Below are 23,067 nucleotides of genomic sequence, written 5' to 3' on the forward strand. Positions count from 1 at the left end.
TTTTTCGTGAGTTGAGTTTTGACTTTATACAGTACCAAAATAGGAAAATATAATTTACCCATTACCTCCAATTTAAGCTTGGCTGCTCTCTGCCATAACTACCAAGGGGTTGAGATCAGGTTAATTTAGTGACTTTAGATGTTCACTCTGACGAGGATTGATTATTTGAACTAGGTAGTCACACCCTCAAGTAAAACTCAAAATTTCTTACAAAGACAGTCTAAGAGGCTCAAAATTCTACCCACAGTAGGTGCATAAAATTATTCCACTTGCCCAAAAGTCTCTCAAACATACGAAACACATAGTACTTTCAGCATGCTGTAGTAAGATAGTACCTGGTAGCGCCATGGTTTCCCAGTAAGCATTTCAACACACTGGAAGCATGAGGTTTCACACTTTCCAGTGAACACTGTTCTCTTTGAGAAGAGGTGAAGGTCAATGCTTTGTCCCAAATCTATGAGGGCCAGGCCGTGAGAAACAAAATCTAAGTTGCAGGAATCATTCTCCACGAAACTGTATTTGATATAAAAAAAAAGAAAGAAACGCTTGTAGCATAGGTCACATTCAACATTTAAAACAAGACATGGGGCATCAACAGTAGTGTATTTCACAGTAATGCAATTTGCTCAATATGTCTCATTCAGTCCAATTTCGTGGGGGATGGATGTGTAACAGTGCTCCAATCAAATACAAATAAAGTTTCAACTGGCTGCAGCAGTGATCAATTACAAGCAACATCGCAGCCAGGAAAGATACTTACCGCTCACCAAGAACAAAATTATCTGGTTTGATATCTCCGTGAATGACCCCGATGCTGTGCAGCTGCTCTACCATATACAGAATATTGATGGCAAAGTAGATTGTCAGTCCCTGTGGCATCACCTTTTCGCTGAGCTTTTTGTATAAATTTAGAGCATGCTGCAAGAGAAGCGTCAACTTTTTAATTATAAATCTGTGCTGAAGTTCCCCACCAACAAAATTTAGAAGAGCTGATAAGATCCAGGCTCACACAAGTCTTTTATGAATAATGCGGATGTCACCAGACCACAACTTTGTATATGAAACTCCTACATGAAGTGATCATGCTAGGTTACCCTTTAGCCCAGGGCAGATTACAGTTAATGAGTGAACATTTTGCAACAAAATGCAACAGTCTTAATGAGCATGTAGTTTATTAACTGTACATATAATTGTCTACATTATACGTGACAAATGTGGGAAGGATTATGTTAAATACCCAGCATAGCTTGGAAAATTCTCTGTTGTATTTTGAATATGAACAACAGCAACTAGAAGCATCTTTAGTCTGAAAGGCTGGTGCTTCATAACAAAGTATAAAGAACATCATGTATGGTAGAAACCTTACCAGCAGACCAAACAAAATTAGAAAACCCTTTGGTTGGACTATCTTCCCAACGAAAGGCTGCAGAATCCTCCACCCCCCACCACCATCAATTGCAAGATGATATAGAGGAATAGTAAAACTCAAAGTAACCTACCAATAAGGATCCAAGGTTGTAGAGCTTCCCAACTAAAACACTTCCATTTTTAAAGAAATGAGCAGAGTAGAAATTAATGAAAAGATGGTGCAGGGCAGGTGGTAGTCTTTCTGTCAGCTGTGTTCCAATATAGTACTCCCAAGGCTTGGCAGGCTTCTGTATCTGTGAGAAATAGGACAGTTAAGGTGTAGGCATCCATCAATTGCTAATTTATGAAAGCAACAAGTGAAATTAATTTCGTGAAACTAACCATATTTTAAAAATCAAAGGTTTTGGCACAGTGTTCACTTCTGCCCTTCATCGTTTATTTGCAAGACTAGCTAGTATAGATGGCAGAGGGAGAGCAAGAGGTCCTGATTATGTATTGACTACCCTCCTCATCATATAAAAAGAGTGACGTTCTTCATGCACTAGCGCCGAGACACCCATGGGCATTTGTTCGCGCTCAATAAATGTTATTAATAAATAAATAATACATAAATAACCAGCTAAATAAACAGATTTATTGCTAAAACTTGTTCTGGGCTAGGAGATGAATAACTATGGACACTCGTCAAGTAAAAAAGTGCAGCAAGGAGTCATATGTTGTCTGTGAACCAGAAGTGATGTAATTAGTACAAGAGTTTATGCTACAAACTCCTTCCCCACGTTCAGCCTTCCTCCAGCCCTCATGTGGCAAACTGATTAAAAAGTGTGAAGACTGTTCAGAGATGGAAGCATCTCATCACCAATCAGCCTTTAAGCAAGTTCTGCTTTCACAAAGAAACACTAATCCCTGGCGTGCTCTGTAAAATGTGTGTACTTTGATATCCACCTCAGTAGTACTTAAACTGTACCTGGTCCTATTACAAATGATGTAGGGACATAGTCTTTCACATGGAGCCTATAATAATAATAAAAATAAAAAAATCAAGTTACCTACCTTTGGAAACACTCCTTTGGATAGTCTATACAACTGCAGATTCACCTTAAAATAATTCACAGGCTCCAGACTGGACCTGGAAGCTTCAGCAGCGCTGTGTGCCTTAGGCAGTACCAAATTCATCCCCCCATCCAAACAGTCACAGCGGAGCTGCATATAAACTCTACACATGTGCAATGACAGGTGGCTTGTCCCATTCCGCGCCCCCTCAGACATGGAGGGTGTTGCTAACATTGTGCTACATGCTAACTTGGGACCTTTTTAGATGTTAAAATGAGGCCACTCCACAAGATGCGGAGGTGGAAGGTGATGATTAATCTGCAGTTGGAGTATCCAGGAGACAGAACTTGATTGAAATCAAGAAAGAAACGTCTTTTGATCGATACTTCGAACAGCAGATTCCTCACTTTAGAATACATATCAAAGCAGTACCATCCCAGATGGAAGGTCTATGAAGAGGGCTCAGACCAAAACGTCTTGAAGGACTGAGTGGGCACAGTGTCCTTCCTGTCAGAACTGGCTGTCAAGGCTGTAATGCTTTGTTCCAGACAATTGATCCTCTTTCCAGGGCTAGAAAAGACTCTGGTAGAGGGGAATAACCCAGCATGAAATGGAGCCATGACTTCTGGCAAGAATGCCACCCAAGTCCGCAGCAACAACTTGTCCAGAAGAAATGAGGTGTATGGCAATTTCAATGAAAGCTCCTGGATCTCACTCACTTAACGGGCTGACGTAATCACGATGAGGAAAACTGGCTTTAAAGTTAGGAGTTGTAGAGGGCAACTATGCATCGGCTTGAGGGGTGTACATAAACGTCAAGTCCAAGTTAAGATCCCCCTGAAGCATCAAAATGGTTGGTTTGGATGTACAGGTGTGTCAAACCTTTAATAAACAAGAACGGTTGGTCCGGTAAACGTAGAAGGGACAAAAGGGACAAGAAATAGCCTTTACTAGTGCCCATTGTGGGATGTCCTTTTGCCAAAGATCAAAACAAAAGGATGTCTGACAGCTTTGCTTCCAAGGCATCAGTCTTGTGGGCACCACACCAGGCCACAATTTTTTCCCAGCAAACAGAAAATTAGATTTGGGAAGGGCGGCCAGGATGACATCCAGCACTTTAGGCGGCAGATCAACCAGTTGCTGCCACTGAGTCTCCAAACATGTAGGTGTAGATTGCATAGATTTAGATGGCAGACCCTGCCTTGTTGCTGCAACAACATCCTCAAAGTGGTAGACTGGATAGAGGACAGATGCTCAATTCCAGGTACCACACTACTGGCCCAATCCAGAGCACCTAAGATTACTTTGGCCCAGACATTCTTCATCTTTCATTCATTCTAAGGTATGGCGCTGATTAGAACCTACAGAAACCTTTGATAGATTCTTGGCAAAAACTAAACCTATCCTAAAGACCATACTTACTTCTTCCCTCGTATTAGACCTAGGTTAGGTAAAATGGGGTAGGCGTATTTTAGAAGCACCAGTTGAGTATTTTATTCTATGCTATGTATGTATGTATTTTTATATGGCTTAGAAACCATACAATGCTATTACAGTATTATTTCATAATACTATTCTCGCTGTACGCATTATACTTTGCATTCTGTCTAACGATTGTAGCAGTTCACCTCTCTTGCATGAGAAAGAAGACTCTTCAATAAACCTTTTATTGAAAACGCCCGTCTCACTATCTCTCTACAAACTCTGTAGAAACGAAGCATGCACGATTGACTGAGTAAAATACTTCTCTATTGTTTCCACGACTCTGAAGATAGTTATTCCAGTCCTAGGGAAGAAATGCGTTACTTACCTGTAACTGCAGTTATCCAGTATTGGTGTCTTTCATAGATTCACATGCCTGAATCATTCCCCGTCGTCGAGACGGGAGTCTCCGGTACATAGAAAAGTAATGTCTTATAGACCTACATAGAGAATAGTAGGCCTAAAGGCCTCACCTTAGTAACATATCCATGTCCTTTTGTAAAAAGGACCAAACTCTAGAGAAGAGCCAATCAGCTATCACCTCCCTCTAGAACCTTCCTGGCAGGAGCCTCAGTTCCTCAGATTTTCGTACGCACTAAGCTAAGTAGGCGTGACACAGAGTGTTAGGTGAGTCCTTCCAGGGGAGGCGGGAGGGTTGCATGTGAATCTATGAAAGACACCAATACTGGATAACTGCAGTTACAGGTAAGTAACGCATTTCTTATCAAGTATTATGGGTGTCTTTCATAGATTCACATGCCTGAATCAGAGTAGCAAGCAATGCAGAGTGCACATTTCTGATGGAACAGCATATACAAGTCCTTAGATAAGACATCATGCGAGCATGAACCATCATTAGACCTCCACAATAAGTATTACTAAAGAAATGTGCACACCAGAGTAGGATGGAGGGACGGAGGAAGGCTCACCTTACTGAAAAGATGGCGTAACACTGATTGTCTCACTGCTGCATCATTCATCAGCTCCATATCCAGGCAGTAGTGCCGAGTGAAGGTATGCGGCGACTTCCATGTTGCCGCCCTGCAAATGTCAATGACTGGCACCCCTGCAAAGAGAGCTAAAGAAGTGGACATTGCTCTCGTGGAGTGCGCTCCCACTTTGGAATGCAATGGCTGTCCAGCTTGGTCATGACAGAAAGCAATGGCTGCAGAAATCCATCTGGAGATGCTCTGCTTGGCAATCGGTAGACATTTTCTAGGTCTGCTGTAAGCTATGAATAGCTGGTTAGATTTCCTGAATGTTTTCGTTTTGTCAGTGTAAACTTCAAGCATCGCTTGAGATCCAAAGAAAGCAGCGATCCCTCAGCTGCCGTGCTTGGGTTCGGAAAGAAGGAACGCAGAACCACAGGTTCATTTAGGTGGAAGTCCAACGGGACTTTTGAGATAAACCTAGGATTGGTTCTCAGGATTACTCTGTCGTTATTAAACTGTAGAAGAAGATCCTGGATTGAAAACGCCTGTAGCTCACTGACCCCCCTTGCAGATGTGAGCGTCAGGAGGAGTGCTGATTTCCACGAGGCATACTTTAGGTCAGCTCTGTGTACTGGTTTGAACGGATGTTTCATGAGCTGGTTAAGAACCACATTGAGATGCCAGGCAGGTGGCAACATCCTTACTGGCGGGAAAGATCTGTATAATCGTTTTAGAAATTGCTTAATCAACCCGCTTGACCAGGGCGATGGACTCGTTGAAGTTCTTTATAACGAGATATTGCTGCTAAGTGTACTTTAATGGAGGAGTGGGCTAGGCCCGACTGTGCCAGATGTAATAGATAAGGTAATATTTGCTCCAGTGATGTGGAGAAAGGCCGAATCCCGTGATCTGCACACCAAACACAAAAGCGCTTCCATTTCAGGGAATACGTCTTGGTCGTGCTATCCGCCCTTGCTCTGGCAAGAATGTCTACAGTCTTGTGGAATATTCAGATTGTGGAACTCTCTGAACTCAGGAGCCAGGCGACTAACCTGAGAGACCTCAGATCCAGATGTTGAACTTTATTGTTGTTCATTGTAAGCAGAGATAGATTCTGCCGCAGGTGGACCGGCGGCTCCAGGGATAGACGGTGGAGCTCTGTGAACCAATGTTGCCTCGGTCAAGTTGGGGCTATTAAAATTAGAGTACAAGGCTCCACCTAAATTTTCCTGAGGACTCTGGGAAGCATCGGGAATGGCGGAAAGGCGTACGCAACGACGTTGCGCCATGCGATGGAAGATGCATTCCCTAGAGACCCTGACTGGGGATGCCAACTTGCAAAGTGTGGGCATTTGGTGTTCATTGTCATCGCAAATAGATCGATTTGCGGCGTGCCCCATCTGGAGAAGATCTGGTCGATAAATTGTTGATCTAGCTCCCACTCGTGTGACGATGTTTTCTGCCTGCTCAACAAGTCGGAGAGCACATTGTCCGTGCCTGGGACATATTCCGCTCTTAGGGTTATATTGTGGAGTATGAGCCAATTCCAGATTATTTTTTGCAACTCGCGATAGTGTGTCAGCGAGCGTGTCCCTCTTTTATTCTTGGCAGGAAAGCTTGAAGGGCCAGGAAGACTGACCGCAGTTCGAGCAGATTGATATGTAGTTTCTTCTCCATAGGAGACCACTACCCGCTTATCTGTAGCTCTTGCAGAAAAGCTCCCCAGCCTTCCAAGGAGGCGCCTGTTGTGACAACATGAGGAGCAGCCGGAAGCAGGAATGACAAGCCTTGAGAGAGGTTTTGAGATGACATCCACCATTGCAAGGCTCCGACCATCTGAGGATTCACTTTTATGTGGTCGTCGAATGACCCTGTGCATTGGACCCACTGCTTCAAGAGCGCCTCCTGTAGATTCCTCATTCGTAGTCGACTGTGAGGAATCAGGAGGATACACGCTGACATCCCCAGGAGGGATTTGAAGTGACGGACTGTCAAGACCTTCTTCGAGGCTACTATAGCAGCTAGTGCAAGGGGCTTGTACATCCTCTCTCTGTATGGAAAAGCTTTTGCTGACCGTGTGTCCAGGGTTGCACCTAGGAAACTGATGCACTGAGAAGGTTGTAGGACCAATTTTTCCTGATTGAGGGTGAGACCCTAGCAATCGAAAAGCTTTAAACAGGCGTTGGAAGCCCTGGACGCGTCTTCTAAGGATGGAGTCCTGACCAGCCAGTCATCCAGATACGGAAAGACTTGGTGATGGCACTGTCTGAGATATACCGCCACCGGGGTACGACATTTCGTGAATATGCGCGGTGCAGACTTGAGCCCGAAGGGCAGAACGCGAAACTGCAAGTGTCTGCCCGCTACTGCAAATCGCAAGTACCTTTTTGTGATTCCTGTGAATTGGGATATGGAAGTAAGCGTCCTGTATGTCTAGGGACGCCCTAAAATCCTGCTGTTACAGTAGTATTGAAAGCACCACAACAGTATCTCAAGGAACAGATGCAGATTCTTGAGTGTATGTTCCAAGCAGAGTTGTTTAATCAGTCCACAAAAAGGCCACAATCAGCCGACACGTGTTTCGTCGAGTGAGTTTAATTCACTACGACTCTTCAGGGCTTATGGCTGGCCTGTATGTGTACAGGTCTAGAACGATAGATGTTACTGAGGACATCCATCAAGTGTGGACCGAAATCGTTAGATCAAACGAGTGGTCTGTAAGAAGTTTATGCCAGAAAGCAAGTGTATTTGCTTATGTTCCCAATCAAAACATCAAGGTGTTGATATATAGACAGGCGTATGCTCTGGATACGTGTGCGTATCAGTCAGTAACCGGGAGGGGATCCTTGTGATATTTCCGAAAGTCGACCAGTCTCGGCGTATATTTCTCAAGTGTGCTATCCCTCCTCTTGAGTTTCCCGGTCGCCGTTTGCCAAGAACGGACCCATTCTTTTCTTGGCAAACGGCGACCGGGAAACTCAAGAGGAGGGATAGCACACTTGAGAAATATACGCCGAGACTGGTCGACTTTCGGAAATATCACAAGGATCCCCTCCCGGTTACTGACTGATACGCACACGTATCCAGAGCATACGCCTGTCTATATATCAACACCTTGATGTTTTGATTGGGAACATAAGCAAATACACTTGCTTTCTGGCATAGACTTCTTACAGACCACTCGTTTGATCTAACGATTTCGGTCCACACTTGATGGATGTCCTCAGTAACATCTATCGTTCTAGACCTGTACACATACAGGCCAGCCATAAGCCCTGAAGAGTCGTAGTGAATTAAACTCACTCGACGAAACACGTGTCGGCTGATTGTGGCCTTTTTGTGGACTGATTAAACAACTCTGCTTGGAACATACACTCAAGAATCTGCATCTGTTCCTTGAGATACTGTTGTGGTGCTTTCAATACTAATGTTTCGCCTCCTGCGAACTTTAATTGTTGTGGGTGCGAGAGTAATGCTGTTTCTTTAAACTTGTGAATTTCATATGATTTTCATGTGGAGTGGTTACGGGCTTTTCCACTCGCTCTTTACGCACCCCATTATCACTTGGCTTTAGATACACCCAGACGTACACATCAGGCAGAGCGCCTTACGCTGACTGAGTTTTTCCTAAAAACCCTTCTTGCTGCACCTGCTGTTACAGTAGTTGCAAGACCTCCTGGATCGTTACCATGCGAAACGACTACTTCTTAGGAATTTGTTGAGGGCCCTAAGGTCCAAGATTGGTCTCCACTTCTTGTCTTTTTTCTGGATCAAAAGAAGCAAGAATAAAACCCTTTTCCCTTCTGAGATGGAGGTACTCTCTCTATTGCTCCTTTCTGCAGCATAATCGAGATCTCTCATAGAAGCAGCCATAGATTTTTGTTATTTCCGCTGTCCTGTACCTTGAAAGGACGACCTCCCAAAAGAGGATTGCTTGTTTTGCTGTTGTTGGCGCTGTTGGTATTGCAGTCTACTCTGGCCTGAAGGGCAGGAAGACCTGTATTAATAATTTCCTCTGTAGGAAGACTGTCCTCTTCCTCTATTTCTACAACAGGACTGGTTCTTATACTGAAGAGTGCCCAAAGGTCTCGCAGTGTCTGCTTCATCAATTTTTCGTGCCAAATTGTAACTGGCTAACATATGGCATGCCCAAAATCTTTGTTTGCACCTCAGGACGGAAAAGGTTGCCTTTAGCCATCCTTGGAGCCGCAAGACTGCTGCTCCAGCCAACTGGCGGAACCCTGTCATAGCGATATCCATCGCGCAGTCTATAGTTTCTGACGTCGATGCTTCATCATCTAGCAGAATCCTCTTTACTTCCTCTTTGGATGAATCTGGCAATTCCGACAGCTATGGGGCTATGTGTGCCCACAATTGCCTATTATAGCGTCCCAAGAGCGCTAGGGCGTTCGCGGCCTTTACCGTCATTGCCGATATTGAGGAAAACCTGTTCCCAATGTTGTCCACTCTTCTTACCTCTTTACCAGGAGGAAGCGACAAAGGGGTCGAAGGATTCCTGGAGGTCTTCTAGGCCGCCTGTGTCACCACGGAGTCCGGCTTAGGATGCCCTGTTAAACACGCGGGTGCTGTATATGGCGCCCTATACTTCTTATCCAACTGAGGGATCACTGGTGATACAGAGGAGGGGTTCTGCATGACCTTTACCCCTTCTGACTATAGGTAACCTTCTGACTATAGGTAATCGATAATCGGTATTGACCTTACTGCCTTCTTGAGAGGTTCTGTGAAGTCATACAAGAAGCAGACCTGTTCTTGAGAGACCATTGAGATCTTGAAACGTTTAGCAACCCTCTCTACCACATTATAAGAGATTCCAAAATTGTCGGAATTTCCCTCGTCGACGGGTCCGTCGATGAGATCGGCGTCATAGACTATGCCGTCGTAGACGAGCAGTCATAGACGAGGCCGTCGTAGGCGATCCGTCGTAGACTAGGCCGTCGATGAGGAGCCATCGTAGAGGAGCCATCGTAGATGAGGCCATCGTAGACGAGGCCATGGTAGACGAGGCCATGGTAGACGAGGCCATGGTAGACGAGGCCATGGTAGACGAGGCCATGGTAGACGAGGCCATGGTAGACGAGGCCATGGTAGACGAGGCCATGGTAGACGAGGCCATGGTAGACGAGGCCATGGTAGACGAGGCCATGGTAGACGAGGCCATGGTAGACGAGGCCATGGTAGACGAGGCCATGGTAGACGAGGCCATGGTAGACGAGGCCATGGTAGACGAGGCCATGGTAGACGAGGCCATGGTAGACTAGGCCATGGTAGACTAGGCCATGGTAGACTAGGCCATGGTAGACTAGGCCATGGTAGACTAGGCCATCATCGACGCTGTAGACAGGCCGTCGTAGACGAGGCCATCGATGACGATGCCGTCGTAGATGAGGCCATCGTCGACGAGCCATCGTAGACAAGCCATCGTAGACAAGGCCATCGTAGACGAGGCCATCGTAGACGAGGCCATCGTAGACTAGGCCATCGTCGACGCCGTAAACAGGCCGTCATAGACGAGCAGTCATAGACGAGGCCGTCGGCGTCGACGAGCAGTCGTAGACGAGCCATTGTAGATGAGCCATCGTAGACGAGGCCATCGTAGATGAGGCCGTCGTCGACGCTGTAAACAGGCCATCGTAGACGAGCCATCGTCGACGAGCCGTCGTTGATGAGCCATTGTAGATGAGGCCGTCGTCGACGCTGTAAACAGGCCATCGTCGATGAGCCGTCGTAGACGGGCCATCGTCGACGAGCCGTCGTAGACGAGCCATCGTCGACGAGCAGTCGTCGATGAGCCGTCGTAGACGGGCCATCGTCGACGAGCCGTCGTAGACGAGCCATCGTCGACGAGCCGTCGTCGATGAGCCGTCGTAGACGAGCCGTCGTAGACGAGCCGTTGTAGACGAGCCATCGTAGACGAGCCATCGTAGACTAGGCCATCGTAGACGAGGCCATCGTAGACGAGCCGTCGTAGACGAGCCGTCGTAGACGAGCCATTGTAGATGAGCCATCGTAGACGAGGCCATCGTAGACGAAGAGGCTGTAATAGGCAATGATGATGGTTTCTTTGTCGACGATCCTGTTGACAATGTTGGCTTCTTAGTCTTTACCTCAGGAGGAATAGAAGACGTCTTCCTGAAGGGTCCTATGACCAGAGGAGGTGATTTTGACGGCTCAGAAGTCGCCTTTTTTACATAATTTCTCTCCAAAAGCAAGTCCTTTACTCTCCTTATCCACAGAGTGAGGAGATTTTTAAGAACTGCGCCCAGAAGACCCATGAGTGGTCTTTTTGAGGGCCTTCTCAGGATGTTCCCCTGAGGAATGAGTCTGAGGAGATTCTCTTCTCTTTTGAGGTCTCCTAGACGTTGAGGATAACGCCTCATCACGGTCACTGGAGAAAATAAAAAACCTCCTTTCTGGTCTTAGTGTTTGACATCATATTAAAAATCACCCTTCACAACCTCTCAAAAACTTACTTGAGAAAGTGCGACATACCTTGTAGTCTTTGGCCTGTACCAGACCTTCTTTAAAGAATGTATTTGAAGATAATCCATAGTAGAAAAGAATCCTTGACAACAAAGTCATTTAATGAAGTGAAAAAACACAGAATCTGAGCAGAGCTCAGAGGAGACTCCCTTAGCACAACGTGCGGTAGAAAATCTGAGGAACTGAGGCTCCTGCCAGGAAGGTTCTAGAGGGAGGTGATAGCTGATTGGCTCTTCTCTAGAGTTTGGTCCTTTTTACAAAAGGACATGGATATGTTACTAAGGTGAGGCCTTTAGGCCTACTATTCTCTATGTATGTCTATAAGACATTACTTTTCTATGTACCGGAGACTCCCGTCTCGACGACGGGGAATGATTCAGGCATGTGAATCTATGAAAGACACCCATAATACTGGATAAACAAAGTTGTCATGTTTATGCGGTTGTCAGAAACTAATCCCTTCTTGTGAATTCGAGAAAGTTTCTAGTGACCTCTGAGCTAGCTGGCACTCACAATTAAGTTTAGTATATTCAATAGAGGCCTACTGACCTAAGTTCTAGGTCATATCTATATGATATATTATTCCAAAGCGCAGAGACTATTGGGAATATAGGAACTACATTACAAGGCTGCATTACACAGCCTGGTGAGGAACTTGCCCAGGCTCCCATTCCTAGTCTGAGCACCGAACCACGGTGCTCAGACCAATCACAACGCTGGATTGCAGCGTTGTGATTGGCTTAGGGCAGGAAGCCGGAGTGCTTCCGCTGATGCCGAGGAGAAGGAGGCGTGGAAAGGGACTGAAGCAGAGCAGGGATGGTGGCCGGCAAAAGGTAAGTGTTTTTTTTTTTTAAATGTGCCCCCCCTACCTGCCACCCCCATTCCCTGCCAGCCGCCACTGGCTGTGTCCAGGATAGCTTCAGTAAATGTAATCCGCTGTGAAGGCGTCTAGTGCGCCTTCAGCATGTTGAAAGTTAACAAAAACTATGTCAGGCGATTTGCAGTGGTCTACAACTACTGTTACGAGCCCGCCTACAACTGCCAGTCGTTGAGGTAGGAGCAAGACTGGTACGGCCTAAGGTGGGCAGCAACCAATGCCATAACATTCGTGACTCTTGAGTCTGCAGGTGTAAAGCCAAAATAGGAAATCTGGCAGCATGACACCCTTGACAAATGTGCGACTATAGGGGCATGCCCTCTCCCACCAAGTTGCTTAAAGACCTGGAGCGACGTTGTCCCCTGTGGCCAGAATCACTTCACCAGCACCATGGACCGACTAGTATCCCCAGGAACAACCCTGTTGACTTGCCAGTATCTTTAGAATTCTTATGAACCCAGTATACTTTGCCCTTGACTTCAATGGAGTGGTCCTGATGCAAAGTGCCACTGATACTGGATTAGAGACCGCTTTTCTTGAGGAGGTAACGTTTGTGGAACCTTGTTGGTCCCCTTGACTGGCTCCCTGCTGGATTTAGTCCACCAAAGTAACTCTAAGTAAATGCATTCCATCCTTAAAGATTTGCTTGAAAAAGTTTCTTCTTGAAAATGTTGTGTCAAATCTGTTGGATTTGACAATGCTTGTTCATGGTTCGGTGAAAAGTCCTGATTTATTGTTTTTTGTAAATTCTATCTCTGAAACCCTCTGGTGGCTGTTATTCATTTTGGTGTCCATAAATTCATAAAAATCGACTATATTTTTATAAATTTATGTTGGATTTCTTGAATGTCGGATATTCTTTAATTGTTTTAGTGCTGTTTAAATGCTTTGTGTACGCCTGACTGCTCAAGGCCACAGCTACCCAGGCTTGAGCTAAGGTTTTAACAAACAAAACCTGACTGGTCTTAACAGTTATATAGTGAGGCCAAACAACCACACCATAAAAAACACATCATTTTGTCACAGGTACCCACAAATTCCAAGATGCACAAACTCCATATCTGGTGTTTATCTATAAATAGTTTTATAAAGCGCAATCATGACCCAGGCAGGTATCAGAGCGCTTTACAAATTATCAAGGACACAAAAGAGTGAGACAAGTGGGTCAGTAACAGCAGCAGTAATATGTAGATACTGATATATACAAGAGAACAATATATCGTGACATCGCAAAAAGGATATAAATGAGCATTAATGAGCAAAATACAGACAGGGATGCTGAGAAAGGTCATGGGATCAGGTGCGAAACACGTTGTAGCAGCGCCACTCTGGGCAAGGCAGTCCGTACAGGAGAAAAACAAGCTTGTTGAGGAACCAACATCAAATGGTACTGAGTGGGAGTAGGTACATTTCGGATCAGACAGTAATCATCAGTGGTGCTTTCATTTCTTTTTTGAAAGATTGCCCGTTGAGGGATTAAGTCTGATTTCTAGAGTCAAGGAGTTCCAGATTCTCGGGGCAATACCTGAGAAAGCTCGATTATAGGTTTTCTTTCTTTGGAATTTTTGAGGTTTTAGCAGCAGGGTGCTGGGACTCCTAGAGGATGTGCTACCACCAGGGAGTTCCAGTTTTTGAGCTAGGTACAAAGGGGTGTTATGGTGAAGGGCTCTGTGTGTCATGCAAGTAATTTTAAGATGTATCCTAGCCTCAAAAGGCAGCCAGAATAGGGATTTCAGATCCGGTGTGATGTGGTTATTTCTTCAGAATCCGGTAATAAGCTTTGCAGCTGAATTCAGGGAGGCCCGGAGCGGTGCCAACTTGTAGCTGGATAGCCCACAGAGCTTTGCGCTACCATACTCCAACCTTGAAATTACTAGCACTTGAACAGCAGACTTGAAGTTGTCCAGAGGGGGGAGGCGGCGGACGGCGGTGGTGGTAGGAGGGAGGGTTTCCTCTTTCTTTGGATACTCATTTGGAAGTTTTCTTCTTTGGTGACTGAACTGATGTGCTCCTATATACTCAAGGTCTTATCAAGTATTATTCCAAGAGACCTTGTGGAGTAAATGATGTGTGGTGTACAGTTGAGAGCCGTTAGGTTTTTCATGCATTCAGCAATGACTGGAGCCTGTTTAGGTGGAGAGATAAGGAGGAACTCTGTTTTGAATTAATTTAGCTTGAGATGTAGGGAAGTCAGCCAGTGTTGTGCTTTGAGTAGAGTTGAGTTGAGTGACCTGTTGTCTTTCGGGAAGGAGATTTTCAGGTACTGTTGGGTGTCGTCCGCATACATGTAATAGTGACTGTTGGATGACTTGAGCATTTCCGTTAGAGGCTCCATGAACAAGTTGAAGAACATGGGTGTGTGTGCAGACCTCTGAGGGATCCCAAGTGTGGGCGGTGTGTAGTTGGAGAGGGTTTGATTGACTTTAAATCTTTGCGTTCTGTTGTTAAGAAAGGAGGCAAACCAGTTTAACACTGAAGGTGACAGACTCATCCTGTGTTCCAGTTAGTCCAGAAGGTTGTCATGTTTGACTGTATCAAAAGCTTACGAGAGGTCAAGGAGGATTAGAAGGCAGGCTTCGTTTCGATCCAGCATTCTTTGAGCGCCATCCAAGGGCTGTTGCAGTACTATGGATCTGAGGAAAACCAGATTGGAATTGATCTAGAAGCTGGAATTGATCAATGTGGTTACATAGCTGAACAAACGCATTTCTCTAGGAGCTTCGACAGAGTTGGGATGCTAGTGATAGGAAATTATTAAGGTCATCTTGATCCACGGTGGGTTTTTTAAGGATGGGCGTGACCTGCCCAGACTTTAGACAAACCGGGTTCATACCTTGACGTAGGGAGGCATTTACTATTTTGGCCCAGAGTGAGACAAAGAACCACTTCATCTCATTGAAGAAACTTGAGGGTAAAGGGTCACTGAAGTAGTTTGAGGGTTTCAAAGTAGTAAGAAAGTGGAGTATGGAGATTTCGTCAAAGGGTGTGGATTGACTCCAGAAGGCAATTTTTTTGGGGGTGAAGCCTGGAGCAGGCAGAAGCTGAGGAGTAGTAGGGGATGCGTTGTTGGTAGGGAATGGGACAATTCATTGCAGTCCGGAGATCAGTTTCAATCTTAATCATCTTATCAAGAAAGGAGGCAAACACTTCACAGTTTGGCTGTGTACTGGAAATCGTTGGCAGAAGAGTCGGAAGATAGTTGGGTTGGAGTTTGATTAATTCAAAAAGTTATTTGATCTATTTCTGGCATTTACTAGAAGTTTGATTTCGCCCTCCTGATATGTTTGTTGTAGTTGCTCCTTCTAGATCTCAGGAGCATAAGGTGTTCAAGGGACGGACAGCCTCTCCAGGATCATTCGGCTAGTCTCAGATTGTGTCTATCTGTATTTAAACTAACATTGAACCAAGGTTTGGAGTCTTTGGTGGACCTTCTTTTTAGTTGTAAGGGGGCAATTGTATCTTGAATACTCAATATGAAATAGTTGTAATTCTCTGTGAGGTCCTGTACCTCAGACATGTGGATAGGTGGAGGAAAGTGATTATTGCTTAGGGATATCAATTCATTCATGTTTGTGCTTCGGAAGGGTTGTTTCCAGTGCCTGGGTTTCTTTGCTTATGATATTTTCTTTGACCAAGGTTCAATGATGCGGAAGCAGATATAATGCTGATCAGACCAGTCACAGGGGGCAATCGAATTCAGTTAGACAGAATTGGTTTTGGCTATAATTACGTCCTGGATCAAGCCCAAAGTGTGTCTGGGGCAATCTCGGATTTGAATTAGGCTACGGTCAGGTAGGAAGGATTTGAGACTGTTCGCTGCTGGGTCCTTCAAGTCATTCCAGTAAAGGTTGAAGTCTCTGAGGAAGATTTGAGAACAATGTTGTCCCGCATTGGAAGAGATGATTTCCATGACGTGTTCAACGAAGGGGAGGTTATCTCCTGGTGGATTGTAAAACATGTGCAATTTGGATAACGGCCTGTGGTAGGTTGTGATGTCAATGTACAGGGATTCACAAGAGGGGACAGCATCTGTGTGTGACTTTCACTATGAGGTTATTCTGCTGTATATAGTCGATGCCTCCACCAGGTCTGTCAGATTTGTCCAGTCTGATGATGTTATGGCTCGGCAGGACTAGTATGTCAAGGACCGGACCAGAGAAATCCTTTAGTAAGGTTTCCGTAAGTATTTGCAAAGTCCCTAGCAAATGTAAATGTTTCAGAAGCACAGTAATTGACAGCAGTAGCTTAGTATGGCAACACAAGTATATACACAAGTCAAAATTAGACTCTTCAATCTTTTATTCTTTTCATGCGTGAGTTCTGTGACAGGTCGAGAGCCAACACGTGTTTCGTCCCTTCTGTTACATATACACGTGACTTTTTCAAGGCTCAATCGTCTTCAATATGTAACTGTTAACGTGTGGTGATATTTCCAACCCACACGGCGTGGGTAAATAAATGTGGTCGGTTCCAAACAGTGATGCTCGCTCTCCAGTATGTGGTTGCGGATAAGTCTAAATTATTTCTTGAATTCAAGAGGATAAACCCGAAACCTCGTTGAATCCAGAACCACTCTGATAAAAGGGAGCTTCTGAGAGGGACTCAAGTGTGACTTCGGCACATTGATGGAGAACCCCAGCAAATGCAGGAGGTCGTCTGAAGGTGGGTGACGACTGCCCGGGGCGAGCCCGCCTTCAACAACCAGTCGTCGAGGTAGGGGGAAGACTGACACCTCTGACCTGCGCAGATGAGCTGCGCCCACCATCATCACTTTCGTGAACACCCGAGGGGCATTGGTAAGGCCGAAGGGGAGCATGGCAAACTGAAAATGCTCCTGGCCTACCGTGAACCGCAGGTAATGCCGGTGGGCCGGCAGGGCGGGGATGTGAAAACATGCATTCCTGCAAGTTCAACGCTACCACCCAGTCTCCAGGGTCGAGGGCAGCCAAGACCTGAGCCAGAGTCAGTATCTTGAACTTCTCCTTCCGGAGGAAGCGATTGACGTCCCTGAGGTCCAAGATGGGGCGCAAGCCCCTTTGTCCTTCTGGGGGACCAGAAAGTATTGGAAATAACAACCACGTCCTAATTCCAGCCCAGGAACGCGCTCGAAGGCCCACTTGGCCAAGAGGGCCGTGACTTCCTGTTGGAAAAGCGCAAAGTGATCCCCGACATGCGGTGGAACTGAGGTGGCATGGCCGGGAGGGTAGACTCGAATGGGAGGGAGTAGCCCCTCCGGACGAGCTGCAACACCCACTTGTCGGAAGTGACAGAACGCCAATGGGGAAGGTGATGACGAATCCTGCCACCCACTGTCGTGGGGTTCGACCCGAAGCTCAGACAAGGAAGGCTTCGGAGGTGGACTGAACCTCACGCCGCCCCCAGAGCCACCTCAGCAGCCTCCATGCCCACGGGCACACCGAGCTGATTCTGCACAGGCTTTTGACTGAACGAACAGGCAGGGGCGCCCCTGCCATGGCCACAAAAGGAATCAAACGTAGACGTGGCCAGGCACGTGGCAGAAAGGCCCAAGGACTTGGCCGTAGCTCGAGAGTCCTTAAAACGCTCCAGTGCAGTGTCGGCCTTATCACCAAACAGGCAAGTGCTGTCAAAGGGCATGTCCATGAGCGAGTTCTGGACGTCCAGGGAGAAACCAGTGGACCTCAACCAGGCGTGGCGAAGCACCACTGTCGTGGAAATTGCCCTACCGAGGGAGTCCGCGGTGTCCAAGCCACAACGAATGGGGAATCTAGCACCGTCCTTACCCTCAGCCACAGCCTGAGACAGCACAGTCTGGACCTCCTCCGGGCACTGAGGCAACACCTCAGCCACGGAATCCCACACCGCGTGGGAATAGCGGCCCAGGAGGCATGTGGTATTCACTGACCGCAGTCCTAAGCTGGCCGAAGAGAACAACCGCTTGTCAAACTGCTCCAATTTTTTAGAGTCCTTATCCGGTGGAGCCTTGGGAAAGGCACTCTGAGACGTAGAAGCTTGAATAACCAGCCTTTCGGGTGTAGGATGAGTAGTCAGAAAGGCAGGGTCACCCGGCGCTGGGCGATGACGCCTGGTGACGTTCTTATCCACAGGGGGCCCTGCGGCGGGCTGTGACCAAGTGCCCAACAAGACTTCGGTGAGGGAATCATTAAAAGGCAGCAGCGGCTCCAATGAAGTGGAGGCCGGCTGGAGCACCTCAGTGAGATTTGTCTTCAGGGTCACCATGGGGAGATCTAGGTTAAGCACCTCAGCAGCCCGACGGAGCACCACTGTATAGGAGGCACCTTCTTCCTTAGTGGGCGGGGGAGAGGCAAACCCCGAATCAGAGAAGACATCAAGGCCTCCTCCAAGTCGTCCACCCAGTCCTGCTCAGAATCACACTGAAGATCAAGCGGGTCCTCAGACTCTTCCCAGTCATCCTCCTCCCTTAGCGCCGTAGGCACAGGCCTCGGCGGCAGGGACGGTGAGGTTCCCAATTCAGATCCCAGGCGGGGACAAATCCATCCGGGAACCGGGGCAGAGGCGGAACCAGCGCTATCCACTGCGGCGCCAGGGCCGTAGCCGGCAGCATGGGTCCTCTTGGCGCCGAGGCCGGAGCCAGGGGCGCCGAGGCCGGAGCCAGGGGCGCAGGATCCTGCGGCGCCGGGGCTGGATTCGCTGGAGGAGTCGACGGACCAGTAGGATCCAGACACGGGACCTCAGGGCCTGAAGGCGCACCGGCGGGAGCCGAGGCGTAAATAGGAGGTCCATGGCAGCAAGGATTCTTGCATTTGTGTGGGAGTCGCCGACGGACCCGAGTAAGGCGGGTAGGCCGCAGGACTCCCAGGCTCCAAATGAGCTGCAGGGGTGGAGCCCTTGTCCCCCTCGTCCGACTTCTTTTTGTGCCGTCTCATACCCGAATCCGAGTGTTAAGATTTGTAACCCAAGGAGTGGTGATGACGGCTCCGCGAGCGGTTACGGGAACGACCCCTGGATCTCGAACGGCGCGGGGACGAGTGACAAACTTCAAGCAACTTCTGGCACCGCTCCCTCAAGGCCTTCGGGGCCATAGCCCTACAGTCCAGACATGACCGAGAATCATGGTCGCGCTCCAGGCAGTAGAGAGACGTCATGAGGGTCCGCCACCGACATATTGCGACGGCAGGTCCTGCAAGACTTAAAACCAGGCATCCCTACTAGCACCAGAGAGAACCAACATGAGACAAAAGTCTCAAAAAGATGGTAAAAAAATGACTGAGGTATGTGCTCTAACCGGATCTGCGCTTACTGGCGCGGAAAAAGAGAGCTGACACCAGCGTGCATGGGTGGCGCCTAAGTAGTCTCCGTGACGTCATCTCGGCGCATACCACGCCAGCGGCGGACGCGAAGCCGCAGGAAGCCACCTACTGACGCACAGGGGTACTGCTAAGCAAAACTTTCTGGATCCAGTCTGAAGCCTGCGGATATTCTAAGGTAAAGAATCTATCACTAACGTGTCTCTTTCCAATAGGCTGTGCACCGGTGCGGATACAGATTCAGTCACGGATCCAGAGGGCCTCACTGGCGCCAAGGGAGATCTCGCCAGCTTGGGGTCAGTCAAGGCTCCTCCGGTCTCCTTAGGATGCGCTCCAAAGGGAGTCAGAGACCCAAAAAACATAATGAAGGGAAAGATAATATTTCCTCATTTGATCCAGAGTAGCCTCGGTGCTGGAAAATACCGAAAGGCATGGGGTAGACTCTTGCTCCAAAACCGGATAAATTGGAGGCGTGTTGGAAGGACTTCCGGAGCTGGCCATCAAGCGGTTCTCTGAGGGAGAAGAAGACCAGCCCGACGAGGGACATTCAACCAATGCACTGCCACTGCACTGCGCTCCCAAAAGTGTCATGCAACGCTCCTGTAAAGCATGACCGAAGCGGAAGACATACCACACCCTTCGGAGTCACGGTGCACACTCACATGCAAACAGAATGAGGATGTGGGGTCGACATTGTTGACAAAGGAGGACAATCAGAAAATGGCACACTGTGTCCTCAAGATAGGCCTAAAAAGGTTAGAGGTATCAGTCTCCGGATCCGCATGGAAGCGAGGGAAGGAAGAAACTGACATCAGTGAATCAGGGGAGGGCTTACATGGATTCCGTGGACATAACATCCGGTGGATGAGGTCGCTATGAATTTACTCAACGCCTTCTACGGACGCGCAGAGGTACTGATTTGGAATGTTTTCCAGATCAAGTCTGGCACCATGGGATAATTTAAAAGCAAGGAATCTGCAGCTAGATGTCTCTAACAGATACATGTTTTTATTCAATTAATTTTTGGGCACTTTTCTATAGCTCAAACTTGATCTGAAGGTATTGGAGACATTTACATGAGCCCCACTTACATTACACAGAAACACCATCATTTTTAAAAACATTTTACACAGCAGCGTGAGATGCTTTGGCTTAAAGTAAAAATTAAAAAAATAAAAAGATAAAGCCCTTTGACGCGGTTAACGCTGGCAGCGTCAAAGTAGTTCTTTTTTAAAAGAACTTTGAGCCATGTCGCTGGTGTGCAACATGTTTTAACAAGAACATGAAACAAGCTGCTGTGCAACATGGCTTACAGAAAAAAAAACAGCAAATAGAATGCCGGAAAGTATGAGTTACAAGCCACAAAGCCAACGGTAAAAAATGGGCAACATGTATTCCCAGGGAAGCTTTCAAAATGCCCACAAGAAGTCTTTAAGCAACCAGATAGCTGCACTGTCTGGTAGGCTTCGACCTAATGGGATTACGAAACACATGGATATAGGAGTAAAAGAAAGGGCACCATTTTAACATCTGTGCCATCTGATGACAACGCAACAAGGACAAGTAGTTTTATCTGTGATATGAAGAAAGCAGCTCTGCATATGTTCTGCTGGATTCACTTAAAGATCAACTATGAGATCCATTCAAGTGACCAACTTTCTCAGAACAATTTCATTATGGCTCATGGCTTGTTCACTTTCGATTGTCCATTATTTCGCTTTTGACTTTTTTGTGAGCCGTTAGAAGAAACTTTCAAATGAACAAGATAAAGCTCCTGAAGCTTAATTGTATGCTGCATTTATACAGTGGATAGGCTGTAAAGATGTCTTGAATTTAGCAGCATCTTTAATCATTGCAGATCAGCAAGCAGTGGACTTTGGATTTTAATTTTGAATCTCAGCAATTTGCCCTCTTAGTGATAGCTTTTTACCACATAGATATTGCTACCTTTGGAGCTGCAGTATTCGGTGTTCAACTTCACCCAAATGGCAGGCTTTGCAAGACTCAGTCAATATCGAAACTTTGGGGAAGACACAGCTGTAATATAGCCAGCAGTGCCTTTTTTGACATGTATATCTTGGATGCATGAGTACCTGTAATGCCACGAGCTTCAGATGTTTTCACCCACTTAGGCAGGAATTCTGCGCACCCGTGCTGAGAGCACCTGAACTACCTTTTCGCAAAGATTACTCAGAGAAGATTACTCAGAGCGGACTACATCTGTTGTCGAAATGCACTGAAAATGACTTGGTGAGGGACCTACAACCAATCGTTGGGAGGGTCTTTGATAAGCATGCTCCAATACTAACCCAGCTAAGAATCGGCTGCGGAAAGTAAGTAATAGTTTACATGCCTTTATTTATTTTTAACTTTGAAATGCCTATTTACTCTGAGTAATAACGAGTAACTTCAGTGCACCACAGTGAATTAGTTGCATTAATGAATAGCTGTTTCTTGAAGCACTCGAACTTAAATGCATCCTCTCGGTTTACTGGAGTGCGAAACCATCCTCTTTTAGTGAAGCTAGCACTCGTGTATTTAACCAGACACTTCAAAGAACAACAATTCTACAGCTTAGATAGCAATTTATCTAAGCATAATATAAACAAGTACAATCTGATTGTGGAAGGTGACTATACTACTCAAACTCCTGAATGGAAATCCGAACAATTAATTTAAACGCCAAACAAGTCATTAATCTGGAGAAGCAGTTCGAGAGCAATGGCAGACACAAATACTGTCACTACCTGAGATTTAATATCATTAACATTCATATTTCAGTTAGTGCAGATCTAGTCTATAATCAGGTTTTTTCTAATATCCAAGTCTGTGGGACTGAAATTAAACAATCGCCGGCCTCTGATACTGCGGCCCGCTGGCTGCTAGAAAACAAAATGGAGCACTAGAGTGGGTCCCTGCTTTGGCCCTTGGGAGGGGGCTGGTGAGAGCGCTATTCAATTTGGAAACAAAATGGAGTACCAGAGTGGCTCCCTGCTTCGGGCCCGGATGGACTGGTGAGTGCACTGCTCGGTTTGCAAACAAAAGGGAACACTAGAATGGGTCCCTGCTTCGGCTCCAGGGGGACTAGTGAGTGCACATTGCGACTGGAGTGTTGGCTTCCCACAAAGCACACAGAGGTGCTAACACGCTTAAAAGAAGTTCCAGCAGAGTGGATGAAAACAGTACCTTGGCCAATGGACACTGATAAGAGAACCACATAGAGGAACAACAGGAAAGAGTATGCTACAGTCAATAGAAACCGAGGAAAAGTAAGTTGCAAGCACACGAACCAATGAAAAGTAAGATCGGGACTTAAAGCCCCTTTTAAGATTTACATTAAAGCACAAGTTACTACTTGTGTAACGATATATCTGTAAGAGACATTAGTTAGTATTAGATTCCTTACCTTAGAATATCCCCAGGCGCCAGACTGGATCCGGAAATTTTTGCGTAGCAGTACCCTTGCGCGTCGGTAGGCGTCGTCTGCGGCCCCGCGTCCGTCGTCGGCGTCGCCGTGATGACGTCGTCTGAGTACTTAGACGCCGCCTCCGCGTGCTGACGTCAGTTCTTAGACACAGCTTTT

The 23,067-nt window shown here is 46.7% G+C and overlaps 1 protein-coding gene across 1 annotated transcript in view; it reads right to left on the minus strand.

The window, feature by feature from the left end:
- The window catches only part of BUB1 (BUB1 mitotic checkpoint serine/threonine kinase), an 851,273-nt gene that overhangs the window by 74,703 nt on the left and 753,503 nt on the right, over window positions 1-23,067 (minus strand). Inside the window, exons 28-30 of the mRNA XM_078648762.1 lie at window positions 1,500-1,661; window positions 761-918; window positions 336-513 (exon numbers count right to left, since the gene is read on the minus strand). Of these exons, the coding sequence (XP_078504888.1) occupies window positions 336-513; window positions 761-918; window positions 1,500-1,661 (498 nt within the window). The remainder of the gene's footprint in view (window positions 1-335; window positions 514-760; window positions 919-1,499; window positions 1,662-23,067) is intronic.

The sequence above is a fragment of the Lissotriton helveticus genome, chromosome 6, assembly GCF_964261635.1.
Source record: "Lissotriton helveticus chromosome 6, aLisHel1.1, whole genome shotgun sequence".
Lineage (NCBI taxonomy): Eukaryota > Metazoa > Chordata > Amphibia > Caudata > Salamandridae > Lissotriton > Lissotriton helveticus.